The sequence below is a fragment of the Neophocaena asiaeorientalis genome, unplaced genomic scaffold, assembly GCF_003031525.2.
Source record: "Neophocaena asiaeorientalis asiaeorientalis breed wild unplaced genomic scaffold, Neophocaena_asiaeorientalis_V1.1 scaffold70, whole genome shotgun sequence".
Taxonomy (NCBI): domain Eukaryota; kingdom Metazoa; phylum Chordata; class Mammalia; order Artiodactyla; family Phocoenidae; genus Neophocaena; species Neophocaena asiaeorientalis.
This window is the reverse complement of record NW_020175410.1, coordinates 13,134,337-13,154,324: the sequence shown is the minus strand read 5'-3', so window position 1 is coordinate 13,154,324 and position 19,988 is coordinate 13,134,337. Positions and strand designations below refer to the sequence as shown.

The following is a 19,988-nucleotide window of genomic DNA, read 5'->3' as shown; positions in this document are numbered from 1 at the left end:
GCACTGAAAGAAACAGAAATGTCTAGAGAAGTGGGTGGGTGGGGGGAAGCCAAGAGTAGTGAGTGTTTCAGGAAGTGCTGATCAAGAGTGTTGACTACTGTTGAGACGCTACAAAGAATACCGAAAAAAGTCCATGTTTAGTAAGCTGGAGGTCATTAGTGATTTTACAGAGAGCTGTTTTAATAGAGTGTTGGGGGCACATACCCCCAGACTGGAGTGAGTTTAAGCCTGAGCAGGAGGTATGAAAATTGTAATAACATATATAGAAATTAAGAAGCTTGACTGTGAAGTGAGAGATAGAGATAGGAGTATATGTTGTCAGAAGTGAGGGTGTAGAGGATGTAGGTTTGAGTGAAGAATTCTTATTATTAGTTTGGATATCAGACACAAGTATATTTTAAAGCTGGTGGAACACATTCCAGTGATAGGAAAGACTGAATATACAGAAGAGAGGAGAAGGATAATGGATGGTGTAAAGTTATTGACTAGGCAACAGGGGGTAGATGCCAAAGCAGAGGTAAAGAGGTTAGTTCCCTCTATGATAATTAGAGAAATGCAGACCAGGATGGAAGCACAAGGGAGGTGTGTATTTTTTATTTTAGAAAAATGAAGGAGTTTCCATCTGGTGACTTCTGTTTCCTCTGCAAAGTAGGGACTTTGTCTCATTTATCTTGACTGGTCCGTATGCAAAAGACAACAATCAGCACATTTATAAATTCCGTTTTCTAGGCACATAGCTGTTTAGTCGTGTGGGTTATGGATTTTATTTTTGGTGTGCTATTGCATACTGTAGCTTATTATCTCTTTAGGGTCTTGACAGTTTCTAAAAGTCCTGAAATCTTTCTATAAAGAAAAAAATTATAGAAATTACAACTAAAGGTGATTTTCTCTTTTTGACATTTTTAAAATGGTTGCATCATATTCCAACTCATACATGTATTATAATCATTTGAACATTAAGTTATTTTAAATATTAGTGTAATTAATATTCTTATACACGTCTCTTTGTCCCTCATCATTTCTTAAACATGGATTACTGGGTTAAAGAGTCTAAACATTTTTAAATCTCCTAATGCATATTAGGAAATTTGCCCTCCAGAAAGATATTCCGTTCATTTAGTCAAACCCAAATGGCAAAACATAATAGAATGATAAATACGGTAATTTAAAAACAGATTATTGTTCAAAATACACAGATTTTATACTTTAATCTAACACTTTCTAATTTGGAACCATAGGTGGCACCAAAAGATCAGGGAATGGAACCGCTTCCAGAATCCCAGGTTGGAAGGGATTTTGAATTGACATCTCAGCCATAGACAAGCTATAAACAATTCTGGAAAAATAATCCTTCCTGTTCTTAACTTACCTATAAATCAACTTGGCTGAACATTCTAATCTTATACTTCTAGTATTAACTGTCATATTTGAGACTGTGTAACAGTGCAAGACCTATTTGCATTTATCTTCTCTTCTAGACGGTGGAGTATACTTCACCATGCCATTTGCTAACTATTCGTAAAAACAGCAATTGTTTTATGCAGAAGCTTTCATTCTTCTGCTTCTATAACTTTTGTTTTTTCCAATAAGAAAACATATAGTCATAAGCCAGAAAAGCAAAGAGTTCTCCCATGACCTGATCATAAAGATAAACATTGTAACAATCTGGATGTGAATTTATGGGACATACTTAATTTGCTAAGCTGTATGGTGACTTTCTAAGTTTGCAGTGTGAAAATTATGTTTTAAACAAAATATATACGAATGCCAAACTGATGCGTCCTACTAGAGATGGTTTTGCATGCCCCCACTGCCCACTGTTTACACTGTTAGTGGGAGTTGTTCGTGTGACTTCTTACTTAGCACTTCTACATTTCAACAGGTCAGTGACTGAGAAGCAAACAGGCTTGCAGGCACCTGATTTTCTTAGAAGACCAAGTGGCCCCTGCTGATCCAGATGAAACATACATACATTAAGTACTGCTTGCCTTGACTTAGCTTGAAATGAAAATCTGGGAGTTGGCTTTCCCTCTGTAACCCCCTTCAGCAATGACAGTAGAAAATGTTTTCATTACCCCCAATTTATGGTTGGGAGATAGGAAGGGGAGAGAAGTGGTGGGAAACATATATCTTAGTGCCTTTACAAAGATATGCCACAAAATGCTAACCTTACTATTTGTCGCTCACAATAAAAATGCATCAGATGCAGAGGATATGAGAACTGAGTCTACTCATTAAAACTAGCTTACACTAGTTTAAACAAGTACCCACTAATTCAGAGAACTTTCAGAGCCACCTTAAACACAGACACACAGACACAGACACAGACACACACACACACACACACACACACACACACACATGCCCTGCCTTCATCTGGACCTTCTTGTTTTTATATAAATAAAAGTTACACTAACAACACTCTGGGAGCAGCTTGGTATCAGAGATATGAGTTGAAATTCTGGGTACCCAATTCTAGAAATGTCAGGACCATTACCTTATCTTTATCTCTGCAGATAAAGAAGTTTGGAAATGGAAACATTGCCTGAATATATATAAATATGTATACAGATGTATCTATATATAAATAAATATATTTATATGTACATATGTGTATATATTATATATACACATATTGAGAGATACATACTCCTTTTGATTATAGCGTGTTGATTCTGCTTCTTAAAAAATTCTCCATTTTTTCTACTTTTTATCTGTAAAGGAGAAGCCACCTGAACGCTGAACAAATTAAATAGTCTATGTTCTACTGCTATTTAACTCCAGTTAAATTGTCTTAGCACTTAGAGGCATTAGCTGGGGACACTGTAAGTAAACACATGGCTTCATGAAGCCTTCCGTATAATTTCACAAAGCAGTCTTTGCTGGACTGGGCCAGGAGGTAGCTAGAGGTGACACAGACATTTACTCGTTAGTTGATGACATTGGAGAGATGACCCAACTTCTGTGAACCTCAGTTTCTTCATCTATAAAGTAGGGATAGTGCTTTACATAATTATTCTGAGAGATAGGGAGAATATATTTTAAACGCCCGGCAGAGGTTGGTATATATTGCACAATACATTGAACAATAAATTAAGGGAATCCATGAAAGGCCTCTGCCTCGGGTTAGTCTTTTGTGTTCCAAAGCAACGTGTTCAATTTCAATTCAGTTCAATTCAATTCAATGACATAGACTTTTAGCCATAAGAAGCAAGACGCCAAATATGTAATATCTTTCACTCACCACTCTAACCTGGAAGTTGCCATGGTAACAAACAGCTCTGTCTGTTTTTGGTGATGAGGCGCCTTCACTCCAGGTTTCACCCCTCTTCTTTCTTTTACAACCTAGCTGGAGAAGCGGGCAGGCCATTACAGTCAAATCTACATACTCTGATAAAGAAAGTTCTAGGTTTCATCAATAGAATTATGTTTTAAATATCTCCGTTGCCAGGCTCTGAACCTTGATGTCCTTCCATCTTGGCCACAGTTTTTCACAAGTGGCCAGAATCACACAGTTAGTCCAAAATCCTCTATTTGGGGAGCCCTGGGCCATGCTCAGAGCCACTCCCCATTACAAATGTCACCTGTTCACACTCTCTGATTTTTACCTTTTAGGGATCCAGCTTGGGGGAAGGGAGAAAGGAAATTAAAGGCAGAAGGACATGAAATGCAACAAGGAGAAATGAAAGCAGAAAAAAAGAAGCAACATCAGGAGGAAAGGGACAAGGAAAATGAAAAGAAAGAAAGAGTGTAAATGAAGAGGATAGAACACTGTCAAACAAATGGAATTTCAGGCAGATGTGTGATTAAAATGTTAGGTTCTCCTTATTAAATGTTTTTGCCTTTTTAAAATTGTAAACATATATCAAGCAGTACACATTTCTGTAAAGTGAAAAAGAAAAAATGCAAGCCTTTCTACCCACTACTCTTTTCTTCTTTCCAGGGGTTGCTACCATTGACACTTCAGTATATTTCTTATTGAAATATTTTCTTTTTTAAAAAAATTAATTAATTAATTTGTTTGTTTTTATTTTTGGCTGTTTTGGATCTTCGTTGCTGTGTGCGGGCTCTCTCCAGTTGTGGTGAGCAGGGGCTGCTCTTCGCTGCAGTGCGTGGGCTTCTCATTGTCGTGGCTTCTCTTGTTCCGGAGCACGGGCTCTAGGCACACGGGCTTCAGTAGTTGTGACAGGTGGGCTCAGTAGTTGTGGCTCACAGACTCTAGAGCGCAGGCTCAGTTGTTATGGCTCACGTGCTTAGTTGCTCCGTGGCATATGGGGTCCTCCCAGACCAGGGATCGAACCCATTGTACCCTGCATTGGCAGGGGGATTCTTAACCACAGCGCCACCAGGGAAGCCCTGAATATTTTCTTTATATAAAATGTTTTATCTACATAAGGAATCATACCATAAAACTGACCTGTGACATATTGTTTTGCAGCTAATAATATGTGCAGAATTTTCCCTCATGCTATTATCGCTTACTTTTTAATAGCTACATAGTGCCCTAACTCAATGTAACTAGTATTTAACTGATACTCTGTGGATTGGTGTTTAGGCTGGTTTCTTCTTCCCTTCCTTTAAACATATAACTTGAAAAAGAAAAAAATTCAAAAATAATGACTGGGAAAATTGTGGACAGTTCACTGACATCACAGTACACTGTGTGTAATTACTTATTGGTGCTTACACTAAGTAGTACTGCATAAAAATCATAAGAGTACAAGTGAGGTGCCATGCTGAGTTCTTAGATGAGAAAACAAACCCTTTATGACTAGCTTCTCTTTCAGTTATTTTAGCAAAGGCAGCAGCTTGGTTAAAAATTTTTGACCTTTCAATATGTCTGCTAAGCAGGTATAGGTTTTGTAGTAATTAATAAAATGATAAGTCATGGAATTTAAGGAAATTAAAGAGCTTTTTTGGTCATCCCTCTCACATTACAGATTAGACAACCAGGACTGGGCAAAAAAACAGTGTTTGGTTTTGTATGGATATATACACTAGTATTTTTAAATAACATTTCTACATTTATAACCTAATAACTAAAAAAGTTATTTTATTTATTTAAAATTATTTCAAGAGCTTCCCCAAGATGGCAGAGTAGGAAGACCCTAAATCACCTCCTCTCACAGGTACACCAAAATTACAACTACTTACAGAGAAACTAACAATGAGAACAACATGAATACTGGCAGAAACTATTTTCCACAACTAAACAACTAAAGATATAAAGAAGGAGTCATAACAAGAGGAGTAGGAGGGGCCGAGATGGGATATAGTCAGGACTCACATCCCCAGGTAAGTGACCCACAACAGGTGGAATACCACAATCACAAAGGCCCTCCCCAAGGAGTGGGGGTCCAAGCTCTACAGTGGGTTCCCCATCTCAGGGGTCCTGAACTGGGAAGATGAGCTCCCAGAATGTCTGGTTTTGAAAAACAGTGGGGCTTATGTTCGGGAGAGCTGAGGGCTGTAGGAAACAAAGACTCCATTCTTAAAGGGCACGCACAAAATCTCACATGCTCTGAGTCCTAGCACAGCAGCAGTAGTTTGAAAGTAACCTGGGTCAGACCCACATGTTGATCCTGGAGAAACTTCCAGAGAGGCAGGAAGTAAGTAGGATTCCTGTGGGGGACAGAATCACTGGTGGCAGCCATTTTTGAGAGCTCGTTCTACTGTGATGACACCTGCGATGGCAAGCACCATTTTGGAATCCTCCCTCTATCCTATAGGGGCTGGGGACTTGCCCCACTCACCAGCTGCCCAAAGTAGCTGCACGCTACCCGGCTGCACAGCAGAATGCACCGAAAGCCTACCCTGCCCTCCAGTGGGCCCACAGCCACTGCACAAGGCGGGACCTCACAGACCACCGGGCCAGGGCGTGCCCACAATAGTTGTCTCTATCACACTGAAGAGCCCATGCAGCCCACATAGGGGGCACAGCACTCCTAGAGCATATAGCTCTGGTGACCAGAGGGGGAGTGTGCTGCTGGGCCCCACAGGATGTCTCTTACAAAAGATCACTTCTCCAAGATCAGGAAATGTAACTGAACTACCTAATACATATAAATGAACACTGAGAATTAGGCAAAATGAGAAGACAAATGAGTATGTTCCAAATGAAGAAGCAACATAAAACCCCAGAAGAATAACTGAGAGAAGTGGAGATAAGCAAACTATCCGACAAAGAGTTCAAGGTAATGATCATAAAGATGCTCAATGAACTTGGGAGGAGACTGGATGAACACACTGAGAATTTTAACAGAATTAGAAAATATGAAGAAAATCTAAACTGAAGAATACAGAAAAAAACAAAAAAACACCTGTAAGCAACCAACTGTAGATTAGGTGATACAGAGAAGTGGATCAGTGAACTGGAAGACTTATAGATAGTGGAAATCACCCAGGTTGAACAAAAAAAAAAAGAAAAAAGAACTTAAAAAAATGAGGACAGTTTAAGAGATCTCTAGAATAACATCAAGCATTATAGGAGTTCCAGAAGGAGAGAGACAGAAAAGGGGGCAGAAAACTTATTTGAAGTGATAGTAGCTGAAAACTTCCCTAATCTGGGAAAAGAAACAGGCATCCAAGTCCAGGAAGCAAGGAAAAATGGCTCCCAAAGTTATCAAGTGCCCTGAGAGTCAGTCTCAAAGAACTGGAAGACTATTGGAAACTACTGTTTCCAATAGTATTATTTGCCTCCTATCCCTGGTGTCTTCATTAAATATACAAAGCATAGGTAATGCAATTCATTACAATTCAAAAACCATTTATTGTCTGTGTTCTAAAGTGCATATAATGGGATGGATGCCATATGGGACACTCAGAAGAGATGGATGTCATGAGGGCATGGTCTCTGAAGTCCCCACCTCTTCAGACAACTGGTTTTTGTAGAACTTAAGCATCTTCACTAGGAGCATATTCAAACGAGAAAGTTCTCAGACACAAACAAAAACCAAACAAATATAGTCAGCCCTCCACATCTGTGGGTTCTGCATCCATGGATTCAACCATAGATTGAAGACACCCGAAAAAATATTCCAGAAAGTTCCCCAAAGCAAAACTTGAATTTGCCGTGCAGGCAACTATTTACATAGCACTAACGTTGTGTTTACAACTATTTACATAGCATTTACATTGTGTTAGGTATTATAAGTAATCTAAAGATGATTTAAAGTATAGGGGACGATTGTGTAGGTTATGTACAAATACATTTTATATAAGGGACTTGAGCAAATCTTTTCATTTCCTGAGTATTTGTTCCTTCATCTGTAAAGCAGGTATGCTTGTTCTAGCCCACAAGGCTCTTGTGAAGATCAGTGGGGGTAGTGGATGTAAAAGTATTTGTAAACTTCAAGGTTAACACGATAATTCCAGTAAAAAGTGTACCTGGCAGATGAGAAGGAAGGAGAGTACCAGTGTTAAATCCAAGTGCTGTGTCTGATTTCTGCCTACTCATGAGAAAGGAATCTCTGCTTTCTTACTGCCTTATGAAACTAAAACATACACATTCATATGTATATGAACATGAACTTTAGAGGAATATGTAAGAATGACAGAGAAGTTCACAGGGATGCATAGAGGTAGAAGCATACAGAAGCAGAAAATTAAAACTTTCTAAAAATAAGTTAAATCTTTAATAACATAGTAAAATAGCTACCTATATGCCATGTACTATTCTATCATTCAATTTTATTAAACAGAACCTTATAAGGTGCATGATCTTATAAAACTGAGGGATCACATAAATCGTCTTAGAGTGTATTTTGCAGTTTATTTTAACTGAAATTGTCTTATTAATATGGAAGTGCACAAATGTCAAAGAAACAAGGAAAACTTTTATTCATAAGTATTTTAATTTTTGCTTAAAATTCTATCAGTAGGATATATTCTTTCAAAATAATAAGCAGGAGGAATATGAATCTATTCCAAGTTAGAAGCAGTAATATGAAGTTAAAAATTTTAATTAACAACAGCCAAGATTATGTTTAGTAATAAGGAAGGAACTTTAGGCTGGTTTTTAAAGATTAATTTGTTAATTAGGTGAACATCTGGGTTGGTTCATCACTTCCCTTGGAAATCTTGATTAATTTATGAGATTTTCATCCCCACTTACTAAAAAAGCAGTGAGTCATCCAGTGTTACACACCAGTGACAGCAAAAGTTAATTGGATTCTAGATCCTTTCACACTTCTCCCTTCCGCAATTCCTTGCTGCTTTGAGTGGAACCACGCACTGAGTCTGTGTGTTTTTGTGTGTGTGAGAGAGACACAGAAGTGAGAGAAATAGCAAGTGATTGAAAAGTGAGTTTGAAAAAAATAAGTGTATGTGTTTGTATTTCCCTTGGTTGTGGTAAGAAAGTCTGGAGGGATACACAGAACTAGCCTAACCCAAAACCAAAACCAAAAACTAACAAAACCCAGTTATTTTAGTGCATACTTTTAATAGGATTTTGATTTGTGAATCATGTGAATGTATTATTACCTATTAAAAGGCTGTTTAAGATTGTCTATGTTTTAAAGTGTCCCAGAGTTGGGTCTAGAAAAGAGAACACAGAGATGCAGCAGTAGCTCATTGTAGTTAGGGTCTGCTCTACAAGTAAGACGACACGTGGTCTCCAGGAGGGGATTCAAACTTGAGAAAGGAGGGGAGAGACAGATGTATCTGGGGTGACTGGGTGACTGGGAAAGCTGACCTGCTCTCTCCTAGCCCTGCAGTAAGATTTCACCCTTTCTTTGGCTCTGACAACTAACAAATCGCATTCAGTTCAGAGGCCCCTCCTTAGAAATCCTCCTGTATATGCCGCATGATCTCAGTGGTATAAAACAATACTCTCAGATGAAGGGAAATTCATCATACTAGTTATTAACCTCATTTCTTCTTTCGCCTTGCCTTTGTAAACTCTAATTTTTCCTTCATCCTGTTTTCTTTATCACCTTTATTTTTGGGGGTGTATTTTATCTTGTTATACTATGCATTTATATGAGCTACCATAAATCCTTTCTGGAACTGGAAGGAGTAGGAATAAACGTATGCATAACTAACCTGGGAAAATGCTAACAGGTTATTTCTGGGAGGTGAGATTACAAGTGATTTTAAATTTTTATCCAGATTTATTGAGATATAATTGACATACAACATAGTATAACTTTAAGGTGTGGTGATTTGGTACATGTATATATTGTGAAATAATTATCACAATAAGGTTAGTTAACACATCCATCACCTCACATAATTACATTTGTTTATTTTGGTCATGAGAATATTTCAGATCTACTCTCTACAGGTGATTTCAATTGTCTTATGGTTAGCCTTCTGCATTTCCAAGTATATATATATATATATTTAACAATGGGCCGGGATTCCTTTTCTAATTAGATAATTTTTTTTTCTTTTTACCAAATGTAGAAGAATATTTGTGGTGGAACTGATGGACTTTTCCAGCAGAAAAATATATAATGGTGGTAGAGAAAGAAAACCGGGAAAGAAGATAGGGTAGGTTGTAAGATTTAGTCTTAATTTTCCTTTCACCATGTTCTTCTATGAAAATATGGAAGGTATAGTATAAATATAGTGGTTCACTTGAAATACGTTTTTAAAAAATGCTATTCTTTTTTATTATTTTTAAAAATTTTATTTCTTCAATTTAAGTATAGTTGATTCACAATATTGTGTTAGTTTCAGGTGTACAGCAAAGTGATTCAGTTATACATATATTATATATTCTTTTCCAGATTCTTTTCCCTTATAGGTTATTACAAAATATTGAGTAGAGTTCCCTGTGCTATACAGTAGGTCCTTGTTGGTTATCTATTTTATACACAGCACTGTGTATATGTTAATCCAAAGCTCCTAATTTAGCCCTTCCCTCCCTTTCTCCTTTGGTAACCATAAGTTTCTTTTCTATGTCTGTGGGTCTATTTCTGTTTTGTAAATAAGTTTACTTGTATCATTTTTTTAGATTCCACATATAAGCGATATCATATGATATTTGTCTTTTTCTGTCTTTGTCTTCACTTCGTATGATAATCTCTAGGTCCATCCATGTTGCTGCAAATGGTGTTATTTCATTCTTTTTTTACTGCTGAGTAATATTCCATTGTGTGTGTGTATATATATATATATATACCACATCTTCATTATCCATTCATCTGTTGACGGACATTTAGGTTGCTTCCTTGTCATGGCTATTGTAGACAGTGCTGCAGTGAACACTGGGGTGCATGTATCTCTTAGAATTAGAGTTTTCTCCAGATATAGGACCAAGAGTAGGATTGCTGGATCATATGCTAAGTATTTTTAGTTTTTTAAGGAACCTCCATACTTCTTCATAGTGGCTGCACCAATTTACATTCCCACCAACACTGTAGGAGGGTTCCCTTTTCTCCACACCCTCTCCAGCATTTATTTTTTGTAGACTTTTTGATGATGGCCATTCTGACCACTGTGAGGTAATACTTCACTGTAGTTTTGATTTGCAAGAAATGCTATTCTTTTGATTTCTTTCTCCTGTATAAAATAATAGGCCATTAGACGTCTAATGGCCTATTATTAAAGTCAGAAAATATAATCATATTTCTTCTTTTTTAATAGTTGCAAGGTGAATCATTTTATGGACCTAATGTCACTAATGTCATTTTTAAATCCCCCATTGTTGTATATTTAGGTTGTTTCTACCTTTATTTAGCCAGAATAAAATTCTAAAGAGTGGCATTGGCAGGTCAGAGTGTCTGTAGCCAATGTCAGTAAACATAAATTGACATAATCTTTCATCTTCAAGATCTACAAGACTGACTGCTCCATTCCCACTCCCTGGGACTCACTGTACCCTGAAGAGTTACCCGTGCCACTCTGTATACCTGCTTCTCTCTAGGTCTCAGATCACCTTTCTCTCACAGAGTTTCTGCAACCTAACCCTTGGTAGTTTTTCTGGTACCTTTTATCTAGCAGTCTTGACTAATGATAATTGTTATCTGAATCAGTTATTTCATTTGGGGGTTATAAAATGGTGTTTTTTAATTCTACTGTTTAGTTTCTAACTGATTTTTTAAACTACAGCAATATACAAGTAGAATCCACAACTCAATAAAGTAAAAAATTCAAGCCTGAAAGTAAATAGTTATATGAGTGCAAGAGTCTTATTTTAGTAGCTGTCTATGATGCACATTGGGAAATAAGGATAAAAAATCTAATTCTATAATGTTATTTTATGTAAAATTTTTACTCTAAAATACAAAGAATCAAGGCCATATAAAAGCAAAAGCAGAATAATTTATTTGAATCCATCTTTCTTTGAACAAAAATAAAAATAAGACTCTAAGTCATTTCCTTCAGCATTTTACAAGTCTTTTCAAAAACACCATTGGTGATTGACAACCTAGAAGGCACAGTCTTGCTTTTGTGACAATCATCTTTATTATTCTGTGGTACAAATAGCAAGAAGGAAGTTTGGGAATGACATAAAAAAATACAGCAATCTTAACAGTAATGAGAATTTAATAAAACAAAGCCTGCTGAAATTTTTACTAATATAAGGTTTCCACACTTGTAGGTTAGATAGGATAGTGTCAATGCTGATGAAATGGAACATATAGATTAGAACTAATTGAGCGTTGTAGGAAACTTGATACCAAAATAGTAATTGGAAAGTCCCGTCCTTTTCTTCCTTCCGTCAGGGCAATAAAGACTGTCCGCTGAGAACTCTTTCCCCACCATGCTCCTCTGTAGCACAATGCATTGTGTGTATGCTGGAAAACCTGCAGTCTGATTTTTATAAATGACTCTATTCTGCATTAAAAGGAGTGATGAGTAAGAGGTATCGGGTTTGATTCCTTCACTGATTCCGGATGAATATACATTTTCACTGTTTTTCCTCAATATGTGCTTTCATTATTTCGCTTCAATGCATTGCTTTGCCCATGAATGCTCACCTGGCAAAGAGATGTGTAAAATGTTCTATAGATTTCCAGGTCTACAGGTCGAAGAACCTTAAATTCTTTTATTCTTTTCCACAGCTGCAAATAATATGAGTGTTTTGAACTAGTTTAAGAAAATTACATTTACAAACCAATAAGTATAAAGAGTAAGCAATCACTAAATTCTGTAGATAATTTCCTTTTGAAACTAAAAGGTTTACTTACTTGGACGTCCTGTGAGCAAGTTGAGTTCAAAACAAACTGTGCCAAGAGCATTTAATGAGGTCAACAGACAGCATTTAAATAAATGTAGCCATAAGTTCAATAAACAAATAACTGGGCTGAGTAGCAGAATATGAACACAGGCCAACTTACCAATTTGTTAAACACCAGTTCAGTTAGGTAATAGATGCATGTAGTAATGAAAACAACACTGCTAGAATAGTCTAGGAGCCAAAGGAAAAAAATTTTGGCTGTGTTTCTATCTCAGAACCAACTGTCAAATAGAGGTAAAAGAAAGCAGGAAATTAGAGTTCTTCACCCAGACCTGGCACATTTACTTTGGGAATGGGGGAGATTCACTAACCACCTATAATACTGCATTATTCATGAAATTGATCTTTGAATTTAATTGGACGTAGAGAATAAAACCATAGGAAAGAAAAAGGGTCTCTGAATGTTTAGGGAATGTTTATTCTATTGAAGAATATTTATTCTACTGAGGATCACTGATCTTTAGTTAAAATAAGCAAACAGGAGCCCACTAAGCTATGAAATCTTTAAAAGACTGAGTCTTATTTAATCTCTGTCCCTAGGACATAGTTAATGACCTGGAGATGTTTGTGGATTGATTGTAAATAAAACAAGTGCAAAACAGTTTCTAATGAAATAAAGAGAAAATATTCTATTTGTTTGTTTTTAAAATTTAGAATAGGTAACACATCTGTATTCAAGGAAAACAACACTTGTAAAAATGTTGGCTCCTCTTTAGGATGAGCTGGAAGGGAGAAAGAGGAGGAAAAATTTTAAAGAGATATTAGAGAGAAGGGAGACAGTCTTACAGAGAAAGAGAAGAAAAGAGAAGGCAGATTCAGAGAGGGAAGACATCTCAGGATGGAGGTGAAGTCCAGACAAAGACACACAAAGGGCAACTTCCTCAGAAGATGGGGCAGAAGGAGGTGAGAAGAGAGAGGCTATGGAGATGGGGAGGAGAAGGCACTGGGGATGGGAGTATGAGGGAGTTCTTGCATGGACTGTCCCTGGAAAGAGCATGTTCTCAACAGCAGTTAAATAGTCCTTCATGTGCTGGAAAAAGAGCTTTTCTGCTTTATTTTTAACTTTCAAAGTTTATTTCTGAAATCAAATTTTATACTCCCAAGAAATTGTAGATACATTGCTCATGTCTGAAAGCAGTCTAATTTCAGAGGATGATTTTTTTTTTAATTTAAGGAATCATTTTTTTCACCTGCAAAACCCACCAAATCACTTTATTTGGTGCTCTGAAATTATAGCTGCCATATTCCACAGTTTAAAATCATCATTTATTTCATTGTTAGGAGTCTTAAAAGATAAACCTCAAGTTTTCATTTGGTTTGTTTGAAGGCTAACTGGAAAAATAGATACATAGAATAAAGGACATATAGAAAAACAAATGAATTTAAATAGGGTAATATTTTTGATTGGATACAATCTTAAAATTAGGAAGCAGACATACTCCCAAAATTCTTTATATTCCTTATTTTTAACAAAGAAAAATATCCCTTCATTTTCTATTCTCCAAAGTAAAGAGGATTAAATATCATTTTAGAGAGGTTTTTTTTTTTAAACTGTCATGGAATAACATTCCACTATTGTGCTCTATTAGATTAATAACATAATGCTATAAAGCAATTTTCTTTTCTTTTCAAACCAGAAGCTCCCAGTTCCATCAGAGTCTGCTCCTAATTAACCTGATTCCCTTTTCTCCAGGCTCCCTGAGACAAGAAGGAATGCACTGATGGGGTCCTCTGAGGTGCTCTCGCCACTTATTTAGCCCTTAAATGACTGCATAGTACCCCCAGGACTGGGTCTCCTCCCCAGAAGACCGTTTCCCATGCATTCATCCTAGCTGTTATTTTTGATATTTACCCAGAGGTGTGCATGAATTACTTCACTAAAAGTGTTTCTTTTGCCAAAGGGGAAGTTCCTGTGTGTGGTTATTGATGTTCTTTTCAAAGTCAATAAATGACAAATAAAGAAATGATGGAAGATGATTTGTGGCAGTTACGCCTGCAGGCAGCTACAGCCCACAAAAAAGGGAAGTTCATTTCACTATTTCAAAAGGCTGTAGGCTTAGTTTTCCACAAATGGGAAGGGAAGGCAACTGCTTGGTGTCAGCCCCGAGGTTAACTGGATAAGCAGTTTCCTGGCTTTGGCCTCAGCTTAAGTTTTACTTCTCTGGGTGTGAGGCCAGTGGTTTTATTCACTTGGGAGTAGACTGCTTTGAATATGTGAGAGGTGGGCGTTTGATGGTGACACTGTTGGGCACATTTTGTGGGTTTGTTTTTTTCCTGGTCCTATTTGTAGTGATAGATCACTGGCTTTAAAACTACCACAGTCACTGGAAAATCATCAAGATAACCAAGATGGCTTGAGAACTGGTCTAAAGACCCCTTTCTTACCAAGATGTGGATTCCCTGGGGGAAATGCTAGATTCTAGAGCTCTGCATCTGGTCCACTGGCCCCAGAAGATACTTGTGTGTTAGCCTGTTTTATTTATTAAAACTATTTTCAGGTGGGAAAGTCTGTTCAAATGTACAGACACTATAATTTCATTTTTAATATTTTTTTCTTCTGAGCCTTTCAATAAACTCTGGGGACAGCTGGGGATGCATGCTGAGTCCTTTCAATGTAGCATCATCAAATGCAAGTTCATACTTACTCTGGATGGTCTTGCTGTTGGGCAGGGATGTGCTGAATAACTTCGTAAATTGTACTGTGCAAATCTTGCCCTGGTACACCATCAGAGGTTGGAACAGATCTCGTTGGCATCTAGAAAATGTGGCACGTTAAAAAGATTGGCAGACTAGTAATAGTATTCCCACTACATTGCATAGTTGAAAACAACTGGAAGAGGTTAAGATTAGAAAATTAGAACTATTTAACTTCCCTTCAATATCCATTTCCTCCTTGCTACAGTTCCCTGCACTGGCCCTATGGTAGTTTGTGCAGTGGCATAGCTATGAGGTCAGAGAGGAATAGCTGGACAAACTATCACTTTTTTTCTCCATTTAAGAAAAAAGCTGGCAGTACTGTAAAGGAAATACAGTAGAAAAAAATAGCAAAAGAGAAGATATCAGGATAGCTTAGAATCAAAGAGCATATATTACTATCCTTTATATTACATCTCAGTCTTACCTTTCTGACACTAATCGCCAATCATGTGTGCAAGGGTGGTTTAGAAAAAAAGGATAACTTACAGGCAGAAGCCTTCATCACATTGCAAGTTAGTGAAGACAGTACCAAGAAATACAGAACACACAAAAGAAGAGGTTTTGGTTTGAATGCAGTAATGGGCTCTAAAAAGTAAGGCTTGGATGTATGTGGAAAGTACAGTAGTGTATGTCTGTCTGGTTAAAATCAACATGTATTTTATTGAAATTGGCATTCATGTTTCATTAACTCCTATTCCTTATATTTGATACTGTTATGCTTGTAAACACTGTTTTCCAATCACTTAGCTAAAGTCTGGTTCCCCTCCTCCTCCCAAACTCATTCTATTTTCATTGTACTTCTGGCCACTTTCAGTCCTTTATATTTATACAGATCCACCTAGAGGACTCTTTGCCCTTGATAAATCATCTGAAGAGTTCTTTATCTCATTTGACCTGCTAGGTTACTTTGGAATATCTTAGCTTTAGATTTTTCTGGAAACTGCCTGTTTCTATTCTACTTGTTAAAGCTCTCATGGCAGTCCTAGGCTATTCATCCTAGGACTGAATAGGTGATTCATCTTATCATTTTTGTGTCAAGGGGATTTTGGTTTAGAGTTTTGTTTTTACTTAAGATCAACTCTTGATTTTCTTTGGTATAGAGGTGTTCAGAGGCTATGATAAAAGGAATCTATAGATAATGACTAACTTACTCAACTAACCTAATATTAGACCTGTTAGCAAGTAATAAATTTGTTCATTTCATGCCATTGCTTTCTGTCCAATTCCCCAAAAGAAGTGCTAAATGGGCAATGAAATGTACAGTAAGTAGAGAGAAGAGGAGTATGCATCTGTACATGTATCACAACAAACTCAAAGATGATTCTGATTTTTAAAAACTCAAAAAGTTAGTAATCAATTTATTTTCCTTCTTAACTTCAATTTTGAGATCTTGGTAATGTTATTATTATTCCTTTTCTTCTCAAAACCACTGCATTTAGCTGTTAATCTTCACACATAACTGCCATTCTGGCTGCTTCTCACACAGATCCTCCTACTCATGTCTGGGTCCTTCTGCTCCATGGGTTGTTGGTGGTGGTTTCTCACTTCTTCCCAAAGCACCTGGAATTGCCAGTGAAGGACCTCAGCTGATTCCTCAGGAGTTTTCAGCATTGAAGATGGGCATAGTTCCAAGTTGAGTTATTCTACTTACGACAGATATAAGCGGGGCTTCTGATACGTAATCAAGCACTCATTTCTCTGCCTCAGGCTCTTTAGAACTGTAGTATTTTGAGCAGATAGAGGTCCTCTCAATAAAATCTTGAAACTGAGTACTGATTAATTGCAAGGCTAAATTTAAAGTTTCCTACATAGATCTCACTCCTTTCCAATGCATTCCTAGGAATAAAAACTGACTTCAAAATTCACTTTTAAGTCTTATTAGCTCTTCAGTTTCCTGCTTTCCCATTTAAAAGCCACACCTGAGAGGGGTGCTTTCTGCCATGGTGAGGAGCTGTTTGAAATAACTGATCCACCAAATATTTATTTTTGTCTTTTTGGTTGTAGAAGTGAAGGGTGAGCCAATCCTGCATGAGACTGAATAGGACATTGCAAAGCTTTTGCAATGCAGTTTTTCTCTTCATCTGTGATGATGTGGGCACTGGTGCTACGACTCACCCATAGAAAGATGAAATCCAATCAATCCCCCTCCATTACTCACGTGGCATTTGAGAACTAAAGCCTGTGGCCAGGTAACTTACTGCTTGAACCTTAGAATCTTATATAGAATTCTCTGAACAAGTGAGGTAACCAATCCCTAACAACAAATATTGATCGTTCTCTTTTAAAAAAGGAAATGAAAATGCCCAGAGGCAAGTAGTCCGTTTCTGGCCCCTTCCTTAAGTGAACTATCATAGGGGAATACGGAAACATAGGAAAGATCGGTTGTACATAAATCTGTAAAAATGTTAATGAGCTGATTAGCTCAGAGAAACATTCTGCTTGCCTGTTAAACAAAACTGATTGCTGAAAAGACCTTGTCTGCGTGGACTGAAAAAAATGGCTTCAACTGTATAAAAGTTCCCGCTCTCACATCTCATGCACCTTTAGGAAAAAGTAAAGATATGTACCTGCATACTTTGGGTTTATATGGTACCTTCCTTCTGAAGAGCATAAGGTACCTTCAAGGGTATAATCAATTGTCTTTGTAATGTCCTCATGAGATATGAGGAGGAAATAAAGGGGAAACTGAGCAACAGAGAGAGTCAGTGAAGTGAGAGGCTGCAGTCATCAAAGTGATGCAGAATTATTTAAACCAGGGATTCTTGGTCCCCTGTTTATTCACTTCTCTTGACCTTCAACCTAGTTAATTCTCTCTTCCCTGAGCTTACCAGGTAAAGAATGTTTATGAATTCGTGTAACTTCCTTATTTGTGTTAGCTTTATTGATAGAGGCTGAGAAAGATGCTTTAGTTCCCCAGATCCGGCAACGTCATTCATTACAGAGTGAGTAAACACTGCTGAGGGTAATGCAGCCATCTGACCACACTGCCCACATGCTAAATGAATGCTGCTTACACCTCTGGTGAAGCAGAATGCTATTTCTGGGCTAACTGGCCACTAGCAAAACCAACCCTGGGAACACCAGAAGCATCTGGAAAAGCAACAAATTCATATATTCCAAAGTCATCCAGAGCATCTTCGTGGCCTGAAATGGAAAACAAATACTACTTACAAACCAAATGCCTCAAATTGCTATTGCTATTTTTTAGAAAAACCTTTATAAAACTTATCTTCATGGTTTGCTTCAAGTGGTATGTGTATAAAACCAATTTAACATTTCTTAATCCCCTATAGTCATGCTGCCACTAAATAGTATTGGAAATCACTCCTGTTGAAGCTCAGAACTGAAACTGAATTGGGACAATTATTCTTAAAGTCTGATGTGGAAACAGTGTATTATATATTAATACACTGTTTATAAATAATATAATATTAATATATATATATATTATATTATATTATATAAATACATGTGGGCAGCCTTGTTCTTTGTAACTCTCAGTTACCAGACACTTATAAACACCAAGGCTTCAATCTGTCAATCACAGCAGCTCTTAATCCACCCATAATATCTACTGTACTCTGCTAGATCTAACAGAGTCCACCAGGACTAATAAGAATAAATAAGCAACTATTGCTGCCCATACATACAAAACAGAAAACAAGTCCGATGTCACCTAAACTATCATCAGTAAAATGACAGGAATGGGGTGGTTGGGAGGAATCAGGTGGTCTCTGGGGCCTTTCTGAACTCTGACGGTTTATCATTTGTGAGAAAGGACTAGACAAGAGGAAGAAGACCCATGTTTACTGAGCATCCAGGCATTGCATTAGGCACTCCACCTACATTACTGGATTTAATTCTCAGAGCAACCCTGAGGGGAAGTTATGATCTCTATTGTATAGATGAGTTGAGGTCAGGAAAAATAATTAATTTTCCCAAGGTGACATTGGGGGAAAGTGGCACAGATGGGATAGAAACCCAGCTCCTCTGACTCCAAGGCCTGAGCAAAAGCCCCACTGTTAACTTATAACAACTCAGTAGGGAGTCAGAAGTGAGGGGCACCACTGGGGACAGAGAAGCAGCAAACCTGTGGGACCTCCCTTTCCTCTTCTCCCTGGGAAGGAGCTGCCAGCACTGTATCTGCTTTAGGAACTGACACAGTGAGAGAACCCTTGGGCATTTTCAAAATAATAAGAGGATCAATGGAACAGGATTCAGCAGAACTCAGTGATGGCGGGCAAGTGACAGTCTCTCTGAGCCTTAGTTCTCTTGTCTGTGGAATGGAGTTGAAAGTGCCTTTCAGGCTTATCTTACAGGCCTGTGTGACTTACATAAAACTAATACAAGGGATAGAACTTTGTGAAGTGAGGGCAGTCATCCTGGGAAGGGAGTGTTAGTGTTATCTCATGTGAATTCTGTTATGTAACTAGTACATTTTACATATATAATTAATATCAACAATATATATTAATATACATTAATATTAATGTTGATAACATTCAATATCAATATTGAAAACATATCAATTAATATTAATGTTGATAATAATCAATTAATATTGATAACAGCCCCTCTCAGCCCAGCCATTACCTGAAAACGTTTGAGCTTTCCTGTATTCGGTTTCTGGCCTGAAAAGACAATTTGGTGTTTCTGTCAGCCTTAATCATTGAGGAAAAAGCATTCAAGAGAAAAATTATTTTCATAGAAACATATGCATTACCTGCCTTCTAGCTTTTGCTTTATAACTAAAACCAAAAAAGAAGAAACACAGTAAGATACACTTTAGTGCACATATAAAACCATTCAAAATTTTTAAAAAAAATTTTAACCTACCTTTGTAGGGTTGATATTTTTTCCATAGGAGGAGAAGACACATGGATATAATCAAAAAGAGTGATATTCCAGTTATACTTGCTAAAGGGGACAATGATTTCCCTTTTTGTGCAAGTTTCTCTATTCCTAAATAAAAAGACAAATATATTTTTATTAAAGATCAATAATAAATTGATCCTAAATAAATAAATCCTAAACGGTACAGTACTGCAAATGTGTATATATATATATATATATATATATATAGAGAGAGAGAGAGAGAGAGAGA

At 37.1% G+C, this 19,988-nt stretch overlaps 1 protein-coding gene across 15 annotated transcripts in view; it reads right to left on the bottom strand.

Annotated features, from left to right (window-relative positions):
- Positions 1 to 19,988, bottom strand: part of HEPACAM2 (HEPACAM family member 2) — a 63,513-nt gene that overhangs the window by 5,299 nt on the left and 38,226 nt on the right. For 6 of the 15 annotated variants that reach the window (XM_024767141.1, XM_024767142.1, XM_024767143.1 and 3 more), the window contains 6 exons: positions 19,721 to 19,846; positions 19,608 to 19,632; positions 19,478 to 19,515; positions 17,955 to 18,028; positions 14,833 to 14,942; positions 11,249 to 12,011 (listed from right to left, as the gene is read on the bottom strand). In XM_024767141.1, the coding sequence (XP_024622909.1) occupies positions 11,996 to 12,011; positions 14,833 to 14,942; positions 17,955 to 18,028; positions 19,478 to 19,515; positions 19,608 to 19,632; positions 19,721 to 19,846 (389 nt within the window). In that variant the 3' untranslated portion in view covers positions 11,249 to 11,995. The other 9 variants (XM_024767134.1, XM_024767136.1, XM_024767135.1 and 6 more) reach the window with 7 other exon arrangements.